Below are 17,411 nucleotides of genomic sequence, written 5' to 3' on the forward strand. Positions count from 1 at the left end.
TAAGCAGCTCTGGTCAGAACAAAACAAACTTTGAAGGTTTCAGTTCAAAAGTGTTTATTTATATATCACAAATTATGTCTCTTGTAAAAATGGAATATATGTATATATATAATACCAAATAAAATAACCTTAAGTGGTGTATGAGTTGGTTTCCATCACTCATTTTCCGTGCTAGGAGGTCTGAACCTCGACTGGTGTGCTTGAAACAGTTCACGAGAGCTAACAGGCTTGGCCATTGCAAGGGTTGGTTGGATTCGGGCAGGGTCATCTTCAGCTAAACTAACATGCCGGGTAATTCCATCAATGTCAGTGAATCGTTTTCGGAGAATCATGGCCATCAGCATTGGGATGTAGTCATAAGTCTTGCCTACTTTGATTATTCTCAAATTCCACTCTTTAGTGCGTCTATTGTATTTTCTTGATACCATCTGCTCCCCCTCATTATTGACTGCTTTCTCTCTACCTTGGTGGAAGTTCCAATCAATTGCAGAAGGCTGCTTTCGGGCCTTATATGCTTCATACCTATAACAGATAAAACAAATTTTTAATGTAACTGTGACTAAATCCCTTTTAAAATTATAGGTATGAATTTGAATCTTCTAGATGTAATATCTATTCAGAATACAAAGTTTATTTACTCTAATGATTTTGGTATATTATTATTATTATTATTATTATTATCATTATTATTATTATTATTTTCTGATTGATCCACATGGTATTTAGATAACTGCTTCACAGTATGTTGTTTCTACAGACTTTATGGCCACTAATCTTGACAAAAAATTTAAGGAAAATAAAACAGATCAAGTATACTTACGAGAAAGCACACCGTTTGGGAGCATATGCCAGTGATAGGCTGTTTGCACATTCTAGGGCACCGGTGTGTCTGTAGAATAAAAAAAAAACTATTATGAAGAAAAGATTATAATGACTACAAACTACTGTTTGTATTGCAGCTCTAGCCTGTAAACAATCTATACAGAAATATTGAATAGGAAAATCTGTAAACCTAGACAAAAATAGATCTTGACTATTCCATGTATTGTCTCTGATTATAGAAAATAAGTGTTACCTGAAACGAACATATGACTTGAAACTGTCAAGCAACGATGGTTCAAGGATGACTTTCTGGAGAGCTTGGAAGTCTTTGTCACGCCTGTCAAACCAAGGGAGTTCATGCTCATCAGGCAAATCTCCATGGTGGCATTTGCCAGTTGGCCATTCATGGGTGTTGCACACATGGTGAAGAAGACTGATCCATTGGTTCTGTAATTTAAAAATATTGATACTTGATACATGATTTAATTTTATAATTTGCTTGAGAGGTTTGTAAGTCTATGCCTTCTATTAAACAGGGACATAACAGATAATGGGGGAGAGTTCCATATTTTTGGGCCTTGGAAGGTATAGTGAATTATTTTATGTTTCTACAAGGGTGTGCTCTGTGTTAGATGAGAACATGCTATTTTATCTTACCTTAAGCCTCTCAAGAGCCTCCTCATCTGTGGATGTGCCTTCCCCGCAGACGCTGCAGCAGTGCCAAAAGTGCCTGATGATATGGTCCGTCCACTTACCCACCTTTCCATTCTCCCTGGTGTTGCTGAATAATTCCCATATTAGCTTATGTATATTTATTTTATTTATTGAGGTACAAAAGATAATAATCATTTACTGCACCTTGAGAAGGCATTTCCTTATACTTTTTGCCTTGTGCCACACATCCCCTTGAATTCCTCAGCTAAAAAAAAGCTCCAGTAAGATATTTCACAACCACCCATGTAAGCATTCCATTGCCACTTGGTATCAGGGCAATAGGTCAATATAAATGTTGTAATTCTTACTCAATAAAATGCATCAAGGAAAACAAAAAGTTACTCATAAGTAAAAAAAAATAAGTAAAAAAAATACTATTGGGTAAACATATTGTTGGTTTTCAGCTTCAAAATGGCAGGGGAACACGTAACAGTTTTGGTGAAAATAACCAAAACAAAATGTAATTATTATATTTTTACCAATTATCTAAGACACCTTTTAAAATAAAACATGTGTATACCTATCATTTTCTTGATTGAAGATGAGGCATCCGTGCAGACTTCTGTCACTGACAGCACTTTCTTCACCCTAGAGAGAGCATTATCTAATGCCTTCCTCTCCATGGTTGCAGATTTCATATTTACATGGCGCTTGTCCATTATTTCCACTTCAAGAATGTAACCAGTCACTATTTCCATAAGAAAATAGCACAGGTTCTTCGCGGAAAATCCCTGCGAGTCGCATTGTCCATCCCCGGCGAGGACAACATCCTGTTCTTGCAAGGTGTTGATTATTGTTTCCCTCATCCATTCCCACCATTCATTGATGGTGGGAATAGCATACAGGCGCTGGACCCTGTAGAACGTGCTTGCTGAGATGAAGGAAAGGCCAAGGAATTTGGAAAATTTTTCAATTTTCGCGAAGTTGTTGCCAGAGAGAAGTAAAGCTGCTGCAACCTTAAAATGAGAATCGTATATTAAGTAATGAAATGCACCAATGAGAGGCATGTGATGTTAAGTTTACACTTGGATAACAGCCTGTAAATCCAACATTCCTTGTACTTCTATATCAAAATTTACATTCTACTTTATTTAGCAAGCTAAACCAACCACCAGCCAAAGGATATTGGGGACAACTTTGGAATACAAGTTTACTCTATGATCTGGGAAATGAGGCATATAAACAAGGTCTAACATTAAAAGAAAATATATATGCCTACTAACCTGTAAATTATTTACTGACATTCCATTTCCATCAAACTCTGTTGTAGTAAAACGCCCCTGGTGGCCCATACTGCAGACTGAAATAAAGGTGGCGCCTACTCCATTAATCACATGTTTCACTGTTGGTTTCTCAGTGCACCCTGGCTGTCCACATCTCTTTCTGAATTCGTCAGCCAGGAGATCCAGGGAACACAACACTTTTGTGCTTTGCACCATCCTTAATTCCTCCCTGAAAAAATTTATCTGCTTCTCCCTGAGAAAACATTCTGGTTTCAGGTGGATGCCAGGTTGCTCAGGTTCGTCAGGTTGGATGGTCTCAGGTTGCTGTGATGTTGCAATCTCTGGTACAGGTGCCATTGATGGGATGTCCTTTGGTGTCTCAGGTTGGATGGTCTCAGGTTGCTGTGGTGTTGCAATCTCTGGTACAGGTACCATTGATGGGATGTCCTTTGGTGTCTCAGGTTGGATGGTCTCAGGTTGCTGTGATGTTGCAATCTCTGGTACAGGTACCATTGATGGGATGTCCTTTGGTGTCTCAGGTTGCTGTGCTGGTGTTGCAATCTCTGGTACAGGTAGCATTGATGGGGTGTCCTTTGGTGTCTCAGGTTGAATGGCCTTTGGTTGATCTGGTGTTGCTATCTCTGATACAGATAGCATTGATGTGGTTGTGGGTGACTCAATTTCTAACTCATCCTCCTCTATACACATTTCTGAGATATCATCACTGTTGAACAAGCACATGCAACATATTGTTAATAATATTATAGTAATTTTGCAATAAACCCTTTAACTGGGGAACACAATTTGACCTTCAAGCACCCTTTTTCTTATCACTCACATCACTCAATTGCACTTAAGTACTTTCTTATGACACTATTACACTTTTAAATAGTGTTTTGATGGCTGTAATAGAAGCAAGTACTGTATGTTTCTTCTGAAATACTTACATTTCACTCTCATCATCAGACATATCCAAATCAGTATTCAATAGTTCAAGAGCAGTCTTTATTGATTCACTGCAAAAATAGAAAAAAATTTCAACACATCATAGAGGATCTGGATGGGTATATACAGGATCTGTGTAATGGAAGTAGCAGGGTGTGTAAAGGAAGTAGCAGGGTGTGTAAAGGAAGTAGCAGGGTGTGTAAGGTAAGAAGCAGTGTGTGTAAAGGAAGCAGCAGGGTGTGTAAAATAAGTAGCAGTGTGTGTAAAGGAAACAGCAGTGTGTGTAAGATCATGCTTACTCAAGGTCATCGTCACTCTGACTCGAGTAGCTCTCCTCACTCTCTTCTGCCTCTTGCTCCTGATCCACCACCACTTCCCCATCCACAATGGAATATCCAAGGCGGCAGATTGTGCTGCCTGTTATATCTACAATACTGCACAAAGGACTTATTAGAATGGCTTATTAAACATGATGCTGAATGCCATTTAGTGTCATTGAAAGTCATGTGTCATGACAAATGATGAAGCAAAAACCACTGCAGTTCCAGATAGTAGGAAATTCAAGATATATATTGAAATTAGTGATTTTTTCTATTGGAAATGATTTCTAAAATAGTGAGTGAATAGGGATTTATCCACGTTTGAGTAAGTTTCATTAACAGAGTGTGTATTAACTTACTTGTCCCCCTGGTCACTGCCAGCTTCACTAAGAGATATCTCTGGGTCTGCCATTCTGTTGTGGTGCTTTCCTACTGGGGTTGAAGTTTGCGGTTCTGATAGAACAGCATAGAGACAAATGATTAGTAAATATTTCAAATAAAAGTAAGAAACTAAGATGAGCATCTGGTATCGATTCAGAGAGTCTCATTAGGAGGACAAGAACGCGGTAAAAGTCTCAACTCGTATGGCTGCTGCCTTTTGTTTTAGTCCGCCAGTTGTTGTTTTTGTAAACCTAGAATAGACACAAGAAGTAGGAAAACAACATCTTTAGCAAAGCAAAGTAACGACCTAAAACCTCTCGAAAAGAATGCGATATATAGTTTTGTCTCTGATTGTCTCACCTCTCCCGGCGCCGAAGCTCTAAGGACAACAAATGGCTGGCAAAAGCAGAGTCGCTCGCGTAAACAGACGCTTTTCTTAACTCCTGCCATGTGCTATAAACATCTTTCAGCAATCGAACGCGTATGTGTTGCTGCTCCCATGTTTTTTTTCTTTTCATTGGATGCTCTGGCGAAAGCATTGGTCGACCGCCGAGTCTCCTGCGAGCACCCGGGCTCCTTGAAGCCATGATTTTTTACGAAAAACGCGCAAATAATTTTAAAATGGTAATAGCAATGTGTCAATTGGAAGTTTCTTCGAGGTTGTGACTGATAATTTAGATCAGATGGGCTCTTAAATAGCGTCGATTCTAATAGATTCTTTTGTCTCCCCTTTACAATGGCGGCGTTTGAGGTTTCCGTCGGACCAGGTAATTGTTACGTAATCGACCGGAAGTAAACTGCTGACAATGCGGCTTTAACTTACCGGGTATGCATAAGTGCTACGTCACTTCCGTTCTATTCTTTACCGTGAAAAGTTAGTTTTCTTTGTTTTCTTTAGTCTCATAATATTATTTCTTATAATATTTCTGCGCTACAATTTATTTTACAATTACTTTCGCTGTGGTGGAGGCTGTTCTGTTGTTTTTGGTGGTTTTTTGTACACCTTTTGGACATATTTCCTGTTCATTTTTTACATCATTTAGGCATTAGATTCATACTCCATATTGTCATAGTAATGGTCATGATATACTGTTTCGTGCCTTATGGTTCCCACAACTACGCCTGCTCCGCGTCTCCCCCGCCGCCACTCTTACCTGTGCACCATACCAATTTTCCCCCACCGGCACGGCCATTGGCCATCTCCATACCACACCATATTATTACTAATTTTTTCTTTTTCACCTACCCACCACACACTACCACGGCCTATTCTATAGTCCCACTTTATCATTTCACCACCCCCCACCACCTGCTGGTCTAACCTATCCACCTCTTCACCGTGATTGCATTGCTGCCGTCTCCGCTCTGCATTGCCTTGCTGGCCATCCTTCACCATCACCCTCCAACATTGCCATACCACATGATCACACCCATCTCGCTGCCACACCACTTTAGGCCCCTTCGTCTTGGTACAAATACCCGACCCAAACCAAAAAGTCCAACACCTTACGATCACCTAACATCATAACGATACATCATCACCCACATGTACACCATAACCTCATATATTTTAAACCGTCCTCCGCACCACCACAATTTCAAATCACATAGACCCATCAAGCTAAATTAAAAGCCTTATCTACTCCACATCCCCCTCACCACCACTCTCACCTATACACCGTACCAAAAATTTTTTTTCACCACCAACACAGCCATTAACCATCTCCCTACCACACCATATTATTATTACTATTATTATTATTATTTCACCTACCAACCACACTACCACAACCTATTCTAAAGTCCCACTTTATCTTTTAACCACCCTCCACCACCTACTAGTCTAACCTATCCACCTCCCCACCGTAATTACATTACTACCATCTCCACTCCACATTACCTTACTAGCCATCCCTCACCATCACCCTCCAACATCACCATACCATACGATTACACCCACCTCACTACCACACCACTTTAGGCCCCTACGTCTTGGTACGAATACCCGATCCAAACCAAAACGTTATGTACCATACGGGGAAAGTGCTGTATCTCAATCTGTGATCCCAAGACGTACCCCCTCCCACACCTTACCTCCTTTCCACTTTTCCTCTGATAACAACACACAACCCCCCTCCCTCCCACATTGCTTACACTCATCATTATAATCTCTCCACAGCCTCCACCCGCCGTCGCTATGGCACAACAGTACCTATTGTACGCCCACACGTGTTAACCACTACTGCCACAACCCAATCCACCCACACTTTACTCTAACACCTCAACACCCAACACCCCTTTTCATACAGACCCCTCCCACATTGAACATGATATTTCACTCCAACATGCCTCACCCCCTCACACAACATCTCCTAACCATAATTCTCTTGACGACCTCTCCCCTATGCAACTCGTTGCCCTACTATCTATCTCCCCCCCACCCAGCCCTAGCCACCAACCTCATAATACACTACAGTTCCCCCCGAGCTCCCCGATCCCCTCCACCACACCGCCACACTTCCCACCTACTCCCACACCTAGCCACACTAACACACCTCACCCCCCAAACCCCCTACTACCCACACCCCCACTGCACCACACTGCACCCCCTCCCACCACACCTCACCGCCCAGCCCTCCTCCCCACACCTACCACTAAACGCGCCCTACTACCCACACCCTCCCATACCCACCTCACACCACTCCTCACCTGTACCCCACACCCCTTACCCCACCTACACACCTCAACTACACCCCAACATGCCACTACCACCACCCCTAGGCATACAGACCCCCACACTATCCCACTCCCCCAACACCACACACCCAAAAAACACACAACCACCCCACCTACAACCACCTTCCCTCCTACACATAGTACATACACATACATACCCATATCCCTCTCACAAATTAAATCTTATTCTATCCTTACCACACAACATACCTACCCACTACTACCACCCAGCTCTATTCATGTCACAACCCACTTTCTCTCCCCCCTCATACCTAGCTAACCACTCAAGTACCGCCATACTCAAATAACCCGCACCCAACCACCCACCTACCCCACAACAAGCACCCCCTCATCCCTCACCCCACAAACACCCCCATACCCACTTTACCCAAACCACGCCATCATGCAACCCACCACGATTATTCCAAGCCCCAACACAACACCAACATCCACCTATGCCCCACACACCCACACATACACTTCCTTCCCCCCCCCTCACACTCTCCTACATTCTCACCTAAAATATACACACCTAACACACCCTACACAAGCCAGACCCCTGCCAACACCAAAACCACACACCCCCCCCATGGCCACAACACTAATCACCCTACAACACACTAAACCAACCACACCCTACAGCAGCCACTAGTCCTACAACCAGCGCTCCCTCCAACACCACACCCTACATACAGCCCAACCCCCCTCCCACCACACACACATCTACCCCTCCACACATAGCCTACTACATACACACCATAGCATCCCACGACTATATCAACCAACCCACAAAACACCAACCAGCCACACCCTACACCAGACACTACCCCACAACCAATCTCCCCCCCCCCTACAAACACCTACATACAGCCCCCTCCCCAACCATACAAACATTTACCCCACAACACAAAATCCAACTACAAACGACCACACCCTATGACCCACCCTACCTACCCACAAACCAACACCTTACAATCACCTAACATCATAAAGATACATTATCACCCACATTTACACCATAACCTCACAAATTTTAAATCGACCTCCGCACCACTACCATTTTAAAACACACAGACCCATCACGCTAAATTATAAGCCTTATCTACTCCACATCTCCCTCACCGCCGCTCTTGCCTGTGCACCGTACCAATTTTCCCTCACCAACACAGCCATAAGCCATCTCCATACCACACCATATTATTATTATTATTTTTTATTTTTTCTTTTTTTTTTTCTTTTTCACCTACCCGCCACACACTACCACAACCTATTCTATAGTCCCACTTTATCTTTTCACCACCCTCCACCACCTACTAGTCGATCCTATCCACCTTTTCGCCGTAGTTACATTACTAACATCTCCGATCTACACTACCTTACTAGTCATCCTTCACCACCACCCTCCAACATCACCATACCATATGATCACACCCACCTCACTACCACACCACTTTAGGCCCCTACGTCTTGGTACGAATACCCGATCCAAACCAAAAAAAAAAAAAAAAAAAAAATTCAAGCCCAACACTTGTGTTCCCTTAGGCCCGTGTTCTGAGTGAGAATTGAAACATTATGTCTGTTGTGCTTGCGTCCTAGTTACAACCAGCCTAAATGTCATGCACTGTCAATGATAATAGCAAACAACTTATTTGAGGTCACCTTCCATCAAGGCATCTTCATCAACATGAACTTGATCAAGCACTCTGTGAAAATCATTTCCAAACATCTCTCGTGCTGCATTATCAGATGCTCTTTGTACATTCTTTAAAAAAAGAAATCATGTAACAAATCAATAGCTTATTCGTGTTAAAATATATAAGTAAGGCTTAAAAATAATCCAGTTTAACTACAGCATAATAATAACCTAAGGATTTACCTTTATCCAACTCTGGACACTACTATTCTTGTTGTAGTTCTGAAATTATAATTATTCATGGGTAAAAAAAAAACTAAGCTAGCAATGTTTGCCTGCACTAGCAAAAGGCTTATATTATAATAAGGAAAAGGCACTTAGCCATCAAACAGGGAATGTTTAAAGGTATGATCTTTTGTTGTGACTTTATTTCAGGGAATAAAAAAGTCATTCGAAGTCTGAGTTATACGATTAAAGAGGTGTACTAAAGAGTCAAATCAACAACCATTTCTTACCGGAGAAGGCTTGGTTTGCCTATTCCATTTAAAGAGATCTCGACCCGCTCCAGCCATATTTTTGCGATTTATAACCTGATATAATTTAAATACTACAAAAATATGCTCAATGCATTTCTTTTGTAGATCGTTTTGTGTTTTGTTGTTTGATGTTTTTCCGCCATCTTGGAACTTGGCGCCGGAACCTTCCCATGATTCCATGGAGGGGAGGAAAACAGGTACCAGTCCCCTATCAAAAAAGAGCGGTGCAAGGAAGGGTGGGGGGAGGGGGTAATGTTCAGATGGAGCAGGTTTCTAGAGTTTCTCGAGTTTTCCGCCATCTTGGAACTTGGCGCCGGAACCTTCCCATGATTCCATGGAGGGGAGGAAAACAGGTACCAGTCCCCTATCAAAAAAGAGCGGTGCAAGGAAGGGGGGGGGGGAGGGGGTAATGTTCAGATGGAGCAGGTTTCTAGAGTTTCTCGTATGGGGGAGGGGTGATTTTATGAAATATGTAGAGGCGGCTTTGTGGATCTCATCTCATTTTTGGGCCCTCGAATGGTCTTTGGCGAGCACCCCGTTTTTTATGCAAGAACAAGCAATTTTAGTTTTAAACCGAGCAGCGACCACGTCGAAAAATACAATGCGGGCACGGCGGAAAAATTGCGCGAGCAGGCGAGCATTAGCAGAAAACTGCGAGCACATCGAAATTTCGGGGGACCATTCTATGCCTCCCTCTTTTTAACAGGGGCGGAGTTCCAGCGAACTGAGAGGGCCAGGGGGAGGGGCCCCTCTTCTTTCTGTTTTTAATTCTTTTTATATTGTTAAAAGTGGTACACGTTTAAATCGATTGGTTGATAAATTCTCTCTAGCGTGGGATATAACGGAGAGAAGACTTAGAAGGAAGAAATGATAAACCAATTGTCCGAGGATCGAACGTCCTTAGATAAAATAAACGAGCGAAAAAATAGACCAAACTTCCAGACATACGCTGAAACGCCGTATTGTAATTGGCTCTAGGCTGGAGATTTCGAAATCAGCACCACTATATTGCTACCCTAGGTACGAGAGTCTCTAGCTTTGTTCGTTTACTATGCACCCTTTTACTGACTCGCTTCGCGGCTCGTGTTGTCGGAGTTGAGCTTGAGCCTCTAGTACCGAGGGTACTGATCTAGCGAACTGTGCAACACAAAGGAACCTGAGCTACCCGTGCATTAATTAGGAGGCAATAGTCAGGATCCCAGTCCTGTCATGTCATATTCGGTTACGACTCGGAATGTAATTTGCATAGACAGCGTAGTCCCACACCACCCTAGACCTCTATCGACAGGTCGCAAACATTGACAGTCCGCATGTACTTCCCTTAGCCTTAGTTACGTCTAAGTTACGTCTCACACAACAGCTCACCATTTGGAAGTTAGTGCGGAAACTGAGAGAAAGACAAGAAGGGTCTAGGGTGGTGCGGTATGGTGTGCGTGGCTAAGCTGTCTACGCAAATTACATTCCAAGGATGCCATTTGACCAGCTGCTATGCCCCGATCATCAACGGAAATTGACGTTAAAAAAATCATTTCGCAGGATTTCAGCCGATTGCTTGAAAAGGCCAATTCGGTGATAGTCAGTGATAGTCCAGTGTCAGTGTTGTCCTACTGATTAAAATCCGGGCAGAAAATCTGGCTGAAGCTGAGGTAGTAAGAATAAAGTTTCAAGCCTTGTCTCATTAACATACTTATTATCGACTCAAAATCTAAAATTGAGCTTCTTGGGAAGAAAAAAACACAACAAACGAATAAATTCACACCCCAACTAAGTTTATTTCATGAATTAGATCATAAAGATATAACTCATAGATGTTTATTTGCGTGAATTCGTATGCCCTTAGAAATCATTCACTGACGCGTGTGGGAAGCCGGGGGGCACCCTTGTGTGCTAGCTAGGGTACCCCATGGCCACACCCCAGTAGGATCACTCAACCACGGCAAACTTGACAGAAGACACTACGTGATTCTTTGAATTTCAGTGAAGTTAATTTTTTAAAAATGCTACCAGCTAAAATACTTCTACTTTACAAAATGACACTGCCTTTATAAAACCTGGAAATATGAGCTTTTTCGTGCGTGTACTATAAGTGCAATGTTGAGCCAGGCTACCTTGGCCGCTGTCCAAATGTAGACCGAGTGGGTGACAGTTGACTTGTAGAGGAGAGAGCGCACTAATGGATTAAAGAAATGGTAAGAGGATATTTTTAGTTAGAAATTAGAAATTATTATTGAGAGCCCGCTGTCGCAGGAAATTCCATGTTTTATAATTCCCTTACGCATTCGATATTTGGTCGATTTATTCTGTGTCTAGAAAGGGGCTCCTAGAAAGGCTATTCTTTCTTTAACAAGCTCTAGCTTGTTCCCTTTACGTATATTTGTGATAAATTGCGTTATATTTTGTCTGAATGGATTTTTATCAATGCCTCATACTTTGATTCTAGGATGTACCAGTGCTAAGGTACCCCAATAGGATTTTTGTTGGTGGAGTAGCCTTCCAGGTATGAAAGAATCAAACATGGTAATCAAATATCATGTCTTTTGGTCAGCAATGCTTAGGGTAACTTGTGTATGAGAAGCCCATTATCTGTTCATAGTGCTGCTATAACTTCACTTGACACCTTAGCAAGCTTCTTTTTTATTTTAAGACTACGGCAATTGAACTCAGAGAACTGTTTGAGAGCTATGGGGCGGTGAGAGATGTGAAAATTGCAAGAGATGGAGAAGGAGTTAGCCGTGGGTATGTAATGGAATTTGGGAAAAATAATTTATTTTTACTAACTTATTTACCTATTTAGGTATGGATTTGTGACGTTTTTTCGTGATGACGATGCGAAGAAAGTCTTCAAATTGGTATTAAAAATAATTCTTTTGTTATTGAAAATATCAAAGTAAATTAATAATTTTAGGACTGGTCCTTTGTGTTTTAGGGTACGGTTTTTTACAAAGGAAAAAGGCTTGTGATTGGCGAAGCATATCGAAAACTGGTGAGTATTTCTCCTGTGCCCATAGTTTCCGAACCTTTAGAAGCCTGTCGTTAGTTGTCTTTTACGATGAAAACATTTAACTTGTCTACGATATGGGCGAAAGCCAGGATGAATAACAGCTTGTGACAGTTGTGAGGAAAAAATGATAGAAACGTTTATATCTATTTGACAGATTAATCCTTTCTACTACTGTCTTCTATTACTTCCCCAAACACTTGATACCATGGGCACTAGGGGCTCAAGCTTCACTCGTTCGTTTACGACGGTCTTGGCTACGAAGAGCGAAGCGGGTCAAGACCGTTGTGACAGTTAACAGTAAACAGTTAGCGAGTGAAGTTCGAGCCTCTGGTAGACAGGGAATTCTGAAGAAAAAGAAACCTTCAATGAAATGCGAGAAGGGAAGGCACACTAACTATTGTTGTTGTCCCAGCCATATGTACTAGATTACCAAATTAGCCAATCACGAGTAGCCCTTCTCACGCTCGGAACTTGAAGCCAATCTGAAACACTGCTGCTTTTTTTACACATTCACTCTTTTTTTATAAGAACTTTTCTATAAAACTTCCAGCTTGAGAATTTGCCAAATTTTAAGAACATGCTAAGAACATGCCGAGGTTTAGATAGCATTTTTTTTTAGTCCTGATGCGTTATAAAATGCAGAATCAAATTTTGCTCATTGTAACAACCTTATTATTGCTATTGATCATTAGTTAATTATCTTCCTCATGATTCATTGGGTTTTATATTCTTATAAACACTTAAATTTAAGAACATCGTTAAGAACATATTCAGCCTTAAAATGTCCCAAAAATAAAAACGATCAAGCCTCAACAAAAAAATAAGACATTATTATAAAAAAGTGCGTATTGCATTTTTACGCAATATTGCATTGTTACTTTTTTAAACAGCAAGGAAAGACAAATTGCCAGGATTTTTAAATGAAAAAAATTCCTAGTATGACAGGACAAAAAGTGATAATTCCGTTTTTAAACGCTTGGTTAGCGCAGTTATTTTGACAACATAACCACGAAGCAAGTGCATGATTGGGTTTATTTTTATTGCAGAGCTTTGGGCATGTCCCTGATTTGTATTGTAGTTATGGTATGTACCGAGTCAAAACTCTGATATTTCAGGGCCGTAGCACGTGGGGCACTGCTGGAGGCATGTTCCCCCCCCCCAATATTAAAAAAAAGGAATTGACAAGTAGGGGCGTGGCCGTCTCCCCAATATTTTCATAATGTTTCCGTGTTGTGCCGCCCCAATCTTAAGTGGCCTGCTATGGCTCTTTATTTTTACGACTCTTATTTTAATTTTTCCAATTTGGTTACAATTTGATATTTTTTCCGATTATCATCACCACCAACATAAATTACCCTTACCCTGCTTTGCTAACAGAGTTTTTCAATGGTTTTTTCTAGCAATTCACTTATCATTCTCACGTACCCAGGGCATTGAGGTCAGCATAACCAGGCGCGATAAAAATCCGTCGGAGGGGAGGGGCCTGTTGCCTAGGCGCCCTGGGTTTCTCATGGGATGTTCACTTATTATCTGTGTCGCATCTCAGGGGCAGTTCCAGGAGTTTCAAAGCAAGGGTTTCGAGAAAGGGGTGCTGGATTCATTGTTCATCCTTGGATTACACTATATTTTTTGTTATTTTTAAGACAAATATCTGAAAATAAGGGGGGTCACGGCCGGCTCGGCCCACCCCCGCCCATATCCCTGGTCTTTGTTTTTTCGCGTTCTAGTTTTTCTTTTTGGATAATGCATTAAAACAAGAGATGGGAGGGACGAAACAGAGATTAGGGTAATCGGATCAGTCCTTGGGAAGCTTTCCCAGCCAGAAGTTCTTTAGCTATGCTTTTTCTTAATAGTTCTGTGCATTTTTCTTTATTAAATAAATAAACTTCTTCTTTAGGGGGGTATGCCCAGGTAGATTGGCCACCCAAGCAGATTTTGCCACAAGCTCAACAAGCCTCACATATCCAACACATGGTAATGTAATCCCATTTAAAGCCGAATTGTCACAAGTTTACTTCCGGAGGTCCGACGAAACCTCAACCGTTAAAAGACAAAAGAATCTATTAAAATCCGAGATATTAAACAGGCCATCCGCTCTAAATTATCAATCACATCCTCAAAGAAACTTCCAATAAACACACTGCTTTCAATATTTTGAAATATTTTTCGCGTTTTCCGTTAAAAATTTATCGGAGATTGTTACGTAATTGACCGGAAGTAAACTGGTGACATTGCGGCTTTAACCCTTTCGAACCATAATGCTCTTTGCGCCAACAGCACTATACTCATTTAAAGAACAGCAACAATAAAAGTTGGCACAAGGGTGGATCTCAGATATTAGTATGTTTGGAAGGGTCTGCAGTACTTTTTTTTTTTGGGGGGGGGGGGGCTAGAGAGGAGGAGCTTATTCGAACCCTCACCTCCTCTCCACAGATAATGATCGTACCAATCTTGTAACACTTGCTTTATTTCATTAATATCCTATGAAGTCAAATAAAGTGCTTCACATGTATAACTGTTTTTAATATTTCGCTGTATAGATGGCACCACAACATCATCAACTGTGTCATCTTCCAACACCACAAATGTTTCTGCAACCACCACAGCTTCACCAACATGTAGTATCTCAGTCATCACCCCAATCAGAACAGCATCCTGTCATATGGCAGGTAAGCTATGAGAAGGGCACAATTTTGTTTTTAAGTTGCAGGTTGACCCAATTTTTAATTTTGCGTATTATGTTGCCACTTACATTACCATTTATGTTGCACGTTATGTTCCCAACAAATGGGATGTCCCTGTTGTCATAATATTTCTATGGTACTGATTAGTTTGTGTGCTTTTACAAAAGGCTGTCTACAGGCCCTTGGGTCCACCATGACTGAGGCTGTCCCCCTAAAGGCTCTGAAGGAGGACTACAAGATTTTGCAGGATTTTGTAGGATTTTGCCAACATAAAATCGTCCTCGGGGACCCATGGTAGCTTGGAGTTTAGAGTAGCGCTTGCCTCTGACCTCCGCCACGCCCTGGGTTCCCGAGGATGAGATTAAATTAGCATACAAAGATAGTGGTCCAGGTTATACCACAGTAGCAAGTGTTATTGTATTCATACTTGGCAGTTTTAATTTTGGAAATTAGAAACACTTGTAAATAAATCAACCAAATATAAAGCAAAATATTTTAGAAAGATAGTTTATGGCTCATAACATGCTTGAGGACAGATACCTTAAGGAGCATTTGGCAAATACTGCTAAGTTTCGAACATGTAACTTCGTCAGTCTAGTTAGCATGATTTGAAGCTGCATTATAACCAGTTTACTTCTGGAGGGCGGACAGAAACCTCAAAAGATAGAAGAATCTATTAGAATCCGCGCTAATAAACCATATGCTCTAAATTATCAGTTACATCCTCGAAGAAACTTTCATTAGACTCAATGCTATTATAATTTTAATATTTTTCGCATTTTCCGTTAAAAATCATCGGAGATTGTTAAGTAATCGACCGGAAGTAAACTGGTGACAATGCGGCTTTCAAGTTAGGCCTGTAACAGAAGGAGGGGGTGTTTGGTTTTATCTCTCAAACTTAAAAAAAAAAAGATTAGAGTACCACGGCGATTTACCAAAAGAAAAAAAATGTGTGAAAAAAACAAAGATACAAATCCTGGTTGTGGGCCTGACATGCTTTAGTTTTACTAATATAACTCTTATAATCGAAAGTTTTGGATCTTATGATCGAATGATCCCCTTGATTCGTAAGAGCAATCAGGGACGTACCAAATGTTCACCTGCGAGAGGGCTGGTAGGGGGGGAGGGAAAAGACGTTGCGTTTACGTTATTTAAATGAGAATAAACGGATTGTAAATATTATATCGTTTTGTGCTTTAATGTCCCTGATCTTCGGCTCTAGACATATCATTTTGTGTTTCGCGGATATATGTGCTATTTTAAACTTGATTATTAGCGATGGTTTTATCAAATATGTAAATACGCAACTATGTCCATGAAACATTCCCCCGTGTCCTCGTCTAACATCCCCATATAAACGAGCTGTTCCTGTTTGGCAGGCTTTACTGTACAAACTAGAATTCAAACCAAGATACTTTCAATAAACAAAGTTGAAGCAGGCCTCAATATATAATAGGGGTGACACGATACAGAAACAGTAAAAATAGACCTTGACACAACCACGCCCCTACTTGTCATTCCCTTTTAATTTTAAAAAATATTATGAGGGCATGTGCCTATCCCCTTTTACGGCCTTGGTAAAAACAGGCTGAGTAGCATGCTCGAAGATTCAGCGTACTTTGCGGTCGCTCCCACACAAGCACGGAGCGCACAAGGAAAGAAAACTTGTGGGCATGTGATGGGCGGGGGAGATTTCAGTTGGTAGATGTTGCGTATTGCGCTCCTACTAGCGTAATCCCGGGGGGGGACTCCGATAAAAACAGACGGGGGTGATAGTCGGCAAAATCGATTTTAACTCTAAGGGATGGCACTTTGGGAGTGGTCTACAGAAATTCTTGCCCTTTAAGAGATAGGAAATTGGGTGTGGTCGAAGTAAGTTGTAATCCAAAGGGATAGCAGAATCGAAAAAAATAACGTTAAACACTCCCCTAGGAATAGCAATTGGTCGAATTTTATACCCTAAGAAATGACAGAATCGGAAAACGCTAAACACCCGGATAGCAGTTCGTCGAGTTGGTAGATGTTGCGTATTGCGCTCCTGTTGACAGAAACAATCCACGTCATAATCCGAGGCACGCGCCCCTAAGAGCGCAAGTGATGACTCCCCTTACAAAACAAACACGCATGGCGCGTTGCTAGGAATGGGGGACACGGGGAAAGAGACAAGTTATAGGTGGGTGGAGGGGGTACAGCCACACCCCTAATCGAAATTATTTATTATGATTTTTGGGGCAGGCTATCCCGCTCCCTTTGGACACAACTCTTTCGCATTTTGCCCTCTCTATATATTTTTATTTATCGTTGATGGTACACGAAGTCGTTCTCACCTCTGTCACGCGATGTGCTTGCGTCCCTCTTCCGTCCTTGCCCTTTGATAAGAGGGGTGAACCCTTATGTGGTAGAGAGAGAAAAAAAG

The 17,411-nt window shown here is 41.5% G+C and overlaps 2 protein-coding genes across 2 annotated transcripts; one reads left to right on the top strand and one right to left on the bottom strand.

Moving 5' to 3' along the window:
• Positions 1 to 37: 37 nt before the first annotated feature.
• Positions 38 to 9,488, bottom strand: LOC5512102. The gene is made up of 13 exons (XM_048732110.1): positions 9,290 to 9,488; positions 9,018 to 9,056; positions 8,801 to 8,903; positions 4,384 to 4,477; positions 4,004 to 4,138; positions 3,707 to 3,775; positions 2,760 to 3,483; positions 2,030 to 2,492; positions 1,676 to 1,727; positions 1,480 to 1,603; positions 1,076 to 1,269; positions 821 to 889; positions 38 to 522 (listed from the first exon to the last, which is right to left on the bottom strand). The coding sequence occupies exons 1-13, from the start codon at positions 9,344 to 9,346 to the stop codon at positions 156 to 158; spliced, it is 2,490 nt and encodes an 829-aa protein (XP_048588067.1). The 5' UTR covers positions 9,347 to 9,488; the 3' UTR covers positions 38 to 155.
• A 400-nt stretch (positions 9,489 to 9,888) lies between these two features.
• On the top strand, positions 9,889 to 15,935 carry LOC5517236 (protein boule-like). The gene is made up of 9 exons (XM_032387285.2): positions 9,889 to 11,499; positions 11,751 to 11,807; positions 11,955 to 12,046; positions 12,105 to 12,159; positions 12,237 to 12,293; positions 13,358 to 13,394; positions 14,209 to 14,285; positions 14,852 to 14,980; positions 15,163 to 15,935. Exons 1-9 carry the CDS (start codon positions 11,497 to 11,499, stop codon positions 15,190 to 15,192), a joined length of 537 nt encoding a protein of 178 aa, XP_032243176.2. The 5' UTR covers positions 9,889 to 11,496; the 3' UTR covers positions 15,193 to 15,935.
• Positions 15,936 to 17,411: the final 1,476 nt, after the last annotated feature.

This window comes from Nematostella vectensis, chromosome 9 (genome assembly GCF_932526225.1).
Source record: "Nematostella vectensis chromosome 9, jaNemVect1.1, whole genome shotgun sequence".
NCBI classification, from domain to species: Eukaryota; Metazoa; Cnidaria; class Anthozoa; order Actiniaria; family Edwardsiidae; genus Nematostella; species Nematostella vectensis.